At 52.2% G+C, this 9,371-nt stretch overlaps 1 protein-coding gene across 3 annotated transcripts; it reads left to right on the top strand.

Moving 5' to 3' along the window:
• Positions 1-1,667: 1,667 nt before the first annotated feature.
• On the top strand, positions 1,668-7,085 carry AP5S1 (adaptor related protein complex 5 subunit sigma 1). Of its 3 annotated transcripts, XM_074285494.1 has the most exons (4): positions 1,691-2,258; positions 2,389-2,607; positions 5,136-5,330; positions 5,971-7,085. In XM_074285494.1, the coding sequence occupies exons 3-4, from the start codon at positions 5,155-5,157 to the stop codon at positions 6,395-6,397; spliced, it is 603 nt and encodes a 200-aa protein (XP_074141595.1). In that variant the 5' UTR covers positions 1,691-2,258; positions 2,389-2,607; positions 5,136-5,154; the 3' UTR covers positions 6,398-7,085. The 3 variants fall into 3 exon arrangements, with proteins under 3 accessions (XP_074141596.1, XP_074141595.1, XP_074141597.1); XM_074285495.1 differs by lacking the exon at positions 2,389-2,607 and having other exon boundaries at positions 1,668-2,258; XM_074285496.1 differs by lacking the exons at positions 1,691-2,258; positions 2,389-2,607 and adding an exon at positions 2,659-3,264.
• Positions 7,086-9,371: the final 2,286 nt, after the last annotated feature.

The following is a 9,371-nucleotide window of genomic DNA, read 5'->3' as shown; positions in this document are numbered from 1 at the left end:
TCCCAAAGAGATTTATTTATTTACTTATTTTTATTATAGCTTTTTATTTACAAGATATATGCATGGGTAATTTTTCAGCATTGAACCTTGCAAACACTTCTGCTCCAACTTTTCCCTTCTTTCCCTCCACCCCCTCCCTTAGATGGCAGGCAGTCCGATACATGTTATACATGTTAAAGTATATGTATACATCATTATAGTTATCTTGTTGCACAAGAAAAATCAGATTTAGAAAGAAGATAAAAATAACCTAGGAAGAAAAGCAAAAATGCAAGCAAATCACAACAGAAAGTAGAAATTCTATGGAGTGGTCCACACTCGTCTCCCAGAGTTCTCTCGCTGGGTGTAGCTGGTTCAGTTCATTCCTGCTCTATTGGAGCTGATTTGGTTCCTCTCATTGTTGAAGAGGGCCACGCCCATCATTTTTGATCATCATACAGTCTTCTTGTTGACATATACAATGATCTCCTGGTCTTGTTCATTTCACTCAGCATCAGTTCCTGTAAGTCTCTCCAGGCCTCTCTGAAACCCTCCTGCTGGTCATTTCTTACAGAACAAGAATATTCCATAACATTCCTATACCACAATTAATTGAGCCATTCTCCCGCTGATGGCATCCACTCAGTTTCCAGTTTCTGCCACAAACATTCTTGCACATGGGGGTCCCTTTCCCTTCCTTAATATCTCCAGAGATTTTTTTAAAAAAGAAGAGGACTTATTGTAGAGGAATATGGATAGCAGCTCTTTGTGGTATAGAAAAGAATTGGAACCTGAGAGGATGGCTATCGATTAGAGAATGATTAAACAAGTTGTGGGCGGCATGGAATTGCGATGAAACTTCCCGTCTCATTGTGTCTCGCTCTTCCTGGCTCCTTTTCTTGGCAAAGTGGGTTTGCCATATCCCTCTCCAGCCTGTTTTACAGATGAGAAACTGAGGAGGAAACAGGGTCAGGTGACGTACTCATAGGTAATAAGAGTTTGGATCTGAACTCAGAGAGGAGGGCCCAGCCTGATGCTCAGCCACTGCACTCCCCGGCTCCCCAGCGATGGAGCCCTCGGCAGTAGAGAATTCAGAAACACTTGGAAACTTAGGTGAAGGAAGCAAAGGAAGTGAGCGCACCAAGAGTGCCCTGCATAGTCACATGATCGGCTTGCACAGACTGCTCTTCTCCGCAACGGATGTACTTCAATGCCAAAGGACTCAGAGGAAAATGCAGTCTGCCTCCAGAAAAAGAAGCGATGACTATAGATCACAGCGGACTCCTTTTCACTTTGTTTTTTATTGTGGTTTTTTGGGGAGGAGAGAAGGGCTTTTTTTTTTTTTTTTTTTTAACAACAGCACTAATAAGGGATTGTACTTTGCAAACCTAGGTTATCAAGCTTAGAATCTCAGGGAGGGCAGAAGGAAAGGAAGGGAGTGAATTTGGAACTTAAAAAAAATTTGTTTTTACTTGTAATTGGAAATAAATACTATAAAAAAAAGGATAATAAATATTGCCATCTCATAAAGGATTCCATTAAATCCAGCACACGTTGACTGCGCCCAATTCGGGCCAAGAAAGACTCCCTGCCTTCATCACTGACTGATGGTGGAACGAGAGGGACAGAAATTTGGAGGAGGAGCCTAAAGGGAGCCCCCGAGGCGTGCAGCGAGTCCCCCTGGGCCTGTTCCCGGGAAGGGACCTCCCCCCCGAGTGCAGGAGGCTAAGGCTCCCACCGTACAAACGAGGCCGAGGCCTGGAGAAGCGGGGCGCCGTAGAGGGACAGGACGGAAACCGGGGTTCTCCGCTTAGGGCCAGGGCAGGAGCTCTGCGGGACAAGGATGGGACGAGGGCCTCCCAAGGGCCGCTGCCCGCCCAGTTTGGGGGATCAGAAAAGACAGGACGAGCTCAGGGTCTGGGGAACAGCTTGGAGGACTGGAGTTTGTATTTTGATCCCATGGGTAACGGAGCCAAGGCAGGATCGGGAGCAGGAATCACGCCTTTCTAAAATTACTATGTGGTGAAACTGGAAGGACAAGAGCGACACCCCGTGACCCTGCTTCCCAAGCCGGAGGTCCTGCTCTAACCTCCTCCCCTCAGGATTTGCAGCCCTGCCGCCACTTTCCAGACAAAGTCCTTTTAAAAGTCCTTTTAAAAGCGTGGTGCGCGCTCGTGCTCGAGGCCGACTATGTGACGCGCGCACGCTCACGTAAGCATCCTCCATTGAGTCCTGGCACCGCTGCGTCAGGGTTTTGCCCCACGAAGTTGTTCGGCCCGGTAAGAGGGGGACAGGAGGCAAGGTCTCTCCTGGACGGCCTCGGGGACCCGCGGCGGGGATGGGGGCGATCTGGTGAGGGGAGGGGAATGGGTGAAGGAGAAAGACATCTCTCTGCTTGCCCGATTGTAGGAGGGACCACAACAACCAGGATGCACTTGAGGTCGAAGGGCGCATGTGCAGAAGTGACGTTAGCGGACTCAGTCCTCCAGCCAATAATCTGCGAGGCAGGGAAGGGCGGAGCTAGGGAGCCGGGGTGATCATCTGACCCCGGAAGCTCTTTCTCGGGTCATCCTAGCCATCCCTCTGCTACCTGTGAAGACTAGAATTGTACACTCAGGAGAGTAGAAGGTAGGCCTGTCATTTTACAAATAAAGAACTAAGGCCCAGCTAAGTGAAAGGCGTACATGGGTAGAAAGTGACAGAATCTGGATTCGAACTCAGGACCTCGGGTTCCAGAGTTAGACCCTGTACTCCGTCTTTGAGGAGGAGGAGCCGCCACCTGCAGCTCATCGCCCCGAACTCCGAGGCATCGAGTAAATAGCAAATAATGCTGAAGATAGGAGAGTGTTCTGTAGCGCTCCGCCAAGTGCTTTCCCCAGACCATCTCTTACCATCCCCATTGCACAGAGGGGAAATGGAGGCAGGTCCTCAGCCCCCCGGCCCTTTGGGGCCCCCACGACAGCCGGGCTGTGGAGGAGAGCTGACATTTCCTGACCCCCTCCCTTCCTCTGCAGCCCTTGCCCCTGTAAGGCCTGCGGAGCCGCCGGCCCGGTCCGACTCCGTGGCGCCCTCCCTGGGCAGAGATGGGAGAGTGGGCCCGGCCCTGCTTCAGCTCCTTTTACAGGTCAGACTTGCCGCGTGGGGTCTCCCTGTCCCCGTGGCCTGGGGGCCGTTGGAGACTAGTTCCGTAGTTCTGAGCCCCCCAGATCGTCCTCTACATCGCGGACCTTCTCATAAGAATCCACCGGCCCAGAGATGAAGAAATGTGCTTCCCCTTTGTCTGAAGTAGGGAGGGCACCGGGATGTGGCTCGTTACCCTGGAAGTTTGCTAGCTAGGGACGGCCAGGTGTATTTGGAAATGAATGAGATGCCCATCACCTCTTCATTCCCCTTCTTCCTGCCAATTTCCCTTCAAGCTTGGCTCGTCTTGCTTTTTTTTTTCTTATTTAATTTATTTATTTATTCTCTGGGAATGGAGGCAGTTATCAGGGAGAAGATATTCCCCTGGTCCTAGGCTCATTATATACTTTTAATTTTTTTTTCCCCTGAGGCTGGGGTTAAGTGACTTGGCCAGGGTCACACAGCCAGGAAGTGTTAAGTGTCTGAGATCACATTTGAACTCAGGTCCTCCTGACTCCAGGGCCGGTGCTCTATCCACTGCGCCACCTAGCTGCCCCTGGCTTGGCTCATCTTAGAGGGAGCCTTTCTTGTGTCTTCCCCTCCTTTCTTTCCCCCTTATTTTCAAAAATTTGAATCAGATCCCTGTATATGAGATATTCATCAGAGAAATTCACTGTGAAGATTTTTCCTCCCATTTACATGCCCCTTCTAATTTTGGCTAAATTGGTTTTGTGGGAAATTTTTTAAGTTTTACATAAAATTGTCCATTTTACTTCAAGGATTCTTTACCTGGAGTTTACAAACCTGGAGATTCAATGGACTTAGATGGGGAAAAAAATGACATCTTTTTCCTCACCAATCTCTGTTTCTTTCGGGATGCTATATTTCATCCATTTAAGAATTTTAAAATTTTTATCCATGTAAAAAATTTTCTTTTTTTTTTTTTTCCACTGAGGTAATTGGGTTAAGTGACTTGCCCAAGGTCACACAGCCAGGAAGTGTTAAGTGTCTGAGTCTGGATTTGAACTCAAGTCCTCCTGACTTCAGGGCCGGTGCTCTGACCACTACACCACCTAGCTGCCCCTAAAAAAATTATTCTGAGGACTCCACAAATTTACCAGACAGCGGAGTTCCATGGTTCAAAAAAAAAAAAAAAAAAGTAAGAGACCTTTATCTCTTTGAATCCTTTTGAATCTATCACCCCTCTCTGTTCTCCTTCACGTGCCCCCAAATTGAGCTCTTCCAGGTAACAGATAAAGCAGTTCAGCAAAAACAGTCAGTATAGTGACTGCTCTAGAATCAGAGTCCCTTTGCAACCAGAAAACCAACTCAGCAAAGATTAGTGGGAAAGCGTGTGGTTCGCTCTGTGTCAGCTGGAACTGGTTCTTCAGTGGTTCCCAGGCTGGCTTTAATTTCCCTTTTGAATTGACATCCCATGTTTCTCTGAGGAGGAAGATGAGCCACAGAGAGAACAGCATCCCACAGCCAGGGAACTCCCCCTCCCCTTCTTGGGGTGGCCTGCTGAGGCCTTCACAGAAATAGGGCCTGTATCGCTTGCAGGGATGGAGGGCAGAGCTGATCTGAGCTTTGGATCTGCCCCAGCTCTGCCCACAGTTGCTAAGGTCGTAGGTGCAGAGCTGGAAGGGGCCTTGGAGGCCATTGTGTCCAGCCCCTGTGGAGGCCCCGAGGGTCAGGTGGTAAGTGTCCATGGTGGGATATGAATGCAGCACCTCTGACATCCTCTGAGCTAGATTGTACTTCAGCGGGGGTCTATAGAATATTGAATGGCATGAATGAACTGTCCCAAGCTAGGATTCCCCCCAGATCTTTTTGGAGTGTTTCTGGTGTGTAGTTTGGGTCCCATGAGAACTGGGCCCTCATCACTAGCTTTCCTACAGGTCAGTGTGGCTGAAGGCTCTGTTAGCTCATCGTGGTAAACGTGAGGTTGGCATTGGTGTGGGCCCAGCGTGCCTTCTAGGACCTCCCCCTGCCCCCTCTTTTTCCTCTCTTCTGATTGTCCTGGCTTCCCCTTCTAGGACAGAGCTGCCGGCCACCATGGTCTATGCCTTTCTGATCCATACGCCAAGCGTCGCGGCCACGGGGGACGCCCCGTTCTGCCGAGTGCTGTACTCTAAAGTCTTTGGGTCCGAGAAGTCGCCAGATGACCCCAGGCCACACGGTCTAGAGAGGGACAGACTGCTCAGGAAGGAGCAGCTCTTGGCTGTAGCGAGGTAAATGAAAAGCCCAGCTCTGCCTGGAGGGCTTGCCTGGGGTCCACTGCCTGGGGTCCACTGTGTTGTTCTGGGTCCCCCCATTTACATTAAGATCTCGGCGTTGTGAGAGGAGCACTCCACACTGATAGAATCTTCTCAGGTTTGCTTGTTCATCCCTTGGCTTCCAGGGACCCTGCAAGCATCGCTGTGCCCACTTTACAGTGGAGGGTGGAAAGCAGCCTTTGTGGATGAATGGACCTCTCCTGGAAGCCCGCCAGGGCAGGGCCACGGCCCCAAATTTTGAGGATCCCAGAGCTTGGCAGCCGGGTTTGGGCAGGGATGGGCCAAGGTCTCCCTCTGCTGGCCTCTCAGAGACCAGCACAGAAGGGAAGCCCCAAGCCTGTGAGCCACTTGTTGGAACAGAGCAATGGCTTTCACGTTTATTTTTGCAATGATCAGCCTCTTTTAGCCTTAAAAGAGCCCTCAGGCTCCATTTGATGGATGTGGAGGCTGAGTCCCAAGTGCTCCAAAGTAATAGGATGGCTCTTAGCCCAGGAGGGAGTTGGGGGGGGGGGGGCTCAGTCTGACTCCTCAGTCAAAGGAGGCCTGCCCAAAGTTGGGGTCCCCTGTTGGGGGCCTGAATTCTGTTATCCCCCAGACAGGCAGAGTCGGCATGGAAGCTGCTACAGCAGGCCTCGGGCCGGCCTTCCGTGGACATCCTCCCCCAGTCTTCCGATGAGCCCATCCCTCTGCACGATGCCTCCTTGGGGGTCTTCCGCCTTCGACCCGGGGACCCTTTCCAGGAAGCCAAGGTGGCCGTGTGGCTCCGGGTCCTGTCGCTGAGCTGTGTCCTGGTCTGTGAGCCCCACGAGAACCTGCTGCTGGCAGAGAACACGCTGCGCCTGCTCGGCCGCCTGCTCCTGGAGCACCTGAAGCTTCTGTCATCGGGCAGCGACCTCCTGCTGCGAGGAGACCGCATCGAGCTCATCCTCGGCCACTTCCTGCCGCAGGGCCAGCTGCTTTTTCTCAATGACCAGTTTGTCCAGGGCTTGGAGAAGGAGCTAAGTGCCAGCTTGTGCCGGTGAGGGCCTCACGCTGGCCGGCGACCTCCCCTCTGGCCCTCCACGGCCCCCAGCACCTTCCTACTCGGGCTTCTCCACTCTCGGCCTGCCATCAGTCTCGGAGACCCCAGCCACCCAGGGTTCCCTTTCATGGCTTGGGGCGACAAACACGGACGCTGGCAAGATGCTCAGGCTGCCTCCTGTTGCCACCTAGTGTGTGGGATGGCTCGTAGGCCCTTCTGCTATGCAGGTGCTCATGGGCCACGGGCTCTAGTCTGCTCACCACACGCCTTGCCACAGCTCCAAGTCACCCTCCATTGTGGCTTTTGTGACAGTGCAGGGTTCTGGGGTTTGAAGCTCTGGGCCATCACTGGCTAACGTGTCCCACCTTGCAGCTCCCAGAAGCCCTCATCGGGAGAGGGCATTTTCCAAAAACGACACCCATGGAAGAGGTTCACTGGAACTGACCTCCTGCCCCTCCTGCCTCTTCAGGCCGTAGACGGCTGATGATAAGGTATGGTCAGTGGGAGCAGGGAGGTAGGTCTGGGCCAGAGCTTGAACCACTTGAGTTTGTATTCGCTTGTCTTTGGTTTATACTTCCTTGTGTCCCATGTTCTGATCAAATGAAAGCTCCCTAAGGGCAGGATTGCATCCTGGGCACTTAGCTTAGAGCCTGGCACATAGTGGTGCTTAATAAAAGCTTGTTTCTGGATTGGGCGTCATCATCGAGAAACCAGGTGCTCCTGCCTGAATAGGACCACAGGGCCCAGGATGTCCTTAACCTGGTGATGGGGACATTTATTACCTGTTTGTCATCATTCCCTTGGGGACCCTCTGGGTTTGAGCATCTTTCTGAAAAAGAGTTGAGTTTCCAGACTGACAGCCCCACAGAGCCGGGCAGGACACCCCCATCGGTTCATGCCTTCATTTCCCAGATGAGGGAACTGATGCTCACAAAGAAGGAGTGACTTGGCCAGATCCAGAGTTGCTAATAGAGGTGGAGTTCACCGTGAGCTTCCAGCTCCCAGTCAGTTCTGACCCCGGTGCAGCCTCCTCTCTTCAGCGGGGCCCGTGTTTCCTGGCATGATCTTTAAGGGTAGAGGGAGGAATTTTAGCTTCAGGAACTACTGAGTTGGCAGAGATGGGATTTTAGGGGTAGGCCAGGCAGCCTCTCCAGTAGGACTGACTTTTAGACCAAGGGGGGAAGGACTGAATCAAGAGAAGAAAAGACCTCCGGAGTTAGAGCAGGAAGAATAAATTAGGGAGTTAAACAGGAAGGGATCACTGCCAAGGACCTGGGTGCCTTGGGGCAGATGTCCTCTCTAGGGTCCATAGGCCACAAGAGTGGCCTGGGGCGCCCCCTGCTTTGCTAGTAGTGCAATCTCCTGAAACTTGAAGGCCTGGGGCTTCATCTGTGGGGGTCCTCTGTCCGTCCCCCCTATTGGGGCTCTCTCTCTCCAATGACTATAAGCACAGGTCTGCATGGAGCCCGTCCCAGGAAGAGCATCACCAGGTTCAGCCCAGTGGGTCCTCTGGCAGCAGAGGCCAGCCAGTGCTGAGTGCCTCGGGGCGGCTCTCCAGCCTGTTGGGCTGTGCCCACATTGGGCCATCCTGGCCCTTCAAGACAGGTGGGGAGAGGTGGAAGTCAGCCAGAGCCCTCTCCTTTCCCCCCCTGGATGTCCTTGGCCCATGATGGCCCCACGTGGCCACTTCTGAGGAGTTTCTCAAGTGTCTGGCCTCTAGGTATTCTGATCCCAAATGTCCTAAGCAGCTCATCCCTGAGGGCCACTAGGTGGGGCACTGGATGGGGGAGTATTCAGGAAGACCCGAGCCACTCATGGCTGTGTGACCCTCAGTCTCTTCATCTCCATGTCCAACCAGTTGCCAGATGTCTCACATCTCCATCTCTGCTCCACCCCTGCCCCCTAATTTAATTTCTCATCCTAACTTGCCTCCTAATTGGCCTTCCTGCCGCCCCAGCAGTCCTTTGAGGTGATCTTAAGGCATAGTGACTCCCTCTTACTTCCAAAGTAGAAAAATGAATTTGTCCTTTGTGTTTTAAAGCCCTTCTCACCTTGCCCTCGACTTAACCATCCAGATCTCCTGCTTATGATTGACGCATTCCACATTTCGGCCACCCTGGGCTGCTGGCTCCTCCGGTTTGTGGCCTTCCATCCGCTTGCCTTTGTACCAGCTTTCTGTCCTTCCTCAATCTCAGAGAATCCCTGGCTTTATTCAGAGCCTCAGGTCACTTGGGATGTACAGGAAGCAGCCCTGGACCCCCTCAGACCCGGAGGCCTTTCCTCCCAAATTGCTTTGTATTGTCTTTTCCATTTTCTCTATGTTCTTTCCCCTCAATAGAGCTACCTTCCTCATGAGCAGAGAAGCTGCCCTTGAGTCTATCTGAATCTCCAGGGACTGGCAGAATTCAGTGAGATGTCATGCCAAGCACTTTGCAACCTTAAAGTGATGGATAAAATGCTCCCTGGTGTTAGTAGCAATCACTGATGAGTCCATTTTCGGTCGGTGAGGGAACGGAGCCAGTTTGTGGAAGGCTCATAATGGCCAGCAGAGGAGTCTGTATTTGGTCCTCACCATCATGGAGTTACTGGCGCTGGTTCAGGGGAATAGCCCCTGTGCTTGAGGAATATCCTTTGTCCTCTGCCAGAGGATGGCTTGAGGCACAGAGACCAGTTAGGAGTTTGGGACAGCAGGCCACAGGAAAGGGGTCACGGGCTAAGCTGCCATCACCCATGGCCTTTCCCCTTGGTATGCAGTGTCAGAAGGGGCATTGGATTAGATCAGGGGTTCTCAGGCCCTCGGGCCAGATGCAGCCAGCTAAGGACATTTATGCAGCCGGCTGGGTTATGGCAAATGGGCTGAGGGGGGAGACAATGTGAGCTTCTGTTTTTACTATAGTCTGGCCCTCCAACAGTCTGAGGGACTGAACTGGCCCCCTATTTAAAAAGTCGGAGGACCACTGGATTAGATGAGGAGA

Source organism: Sminthopsis crassicaudata, chromosome 2, assembly GCF_048593235.1.
Source record: "Sminthopsis crassicaudata isolate SCR6 chromosome 2, ASM4859323v1, whole genome shotgun sequence".
NCBI classification, from domain to species: domain Eukaryota; kingdom Metazoa; phylum Chordata; class Mammalia; order Dasyuromorphia; family Dasyuridae; genus Sminthopsis; species Sminthopsis crassicaudata.
Note: the sequence above shows the minus strand (reverse complement) of the source record. Positions and strands in the feature narration are given on the sequence as shown.

Coding starts and splice junctions, on each gene's coding strand:
- AP5S1 (XM_074285495.1), top strand. CDS start 5,155: ATGGTCTATGCCTTTCTGATCCATACGCCAAGCGTCGCGGCCACGGGG. Junction 5,331..5,970: donor CAGCTCTTGGCTGTAGCGAG/GTAAATGAAAAG, acceptor GTTATCCCCCAG/ACAGGCAGAGTCGGCATGGA.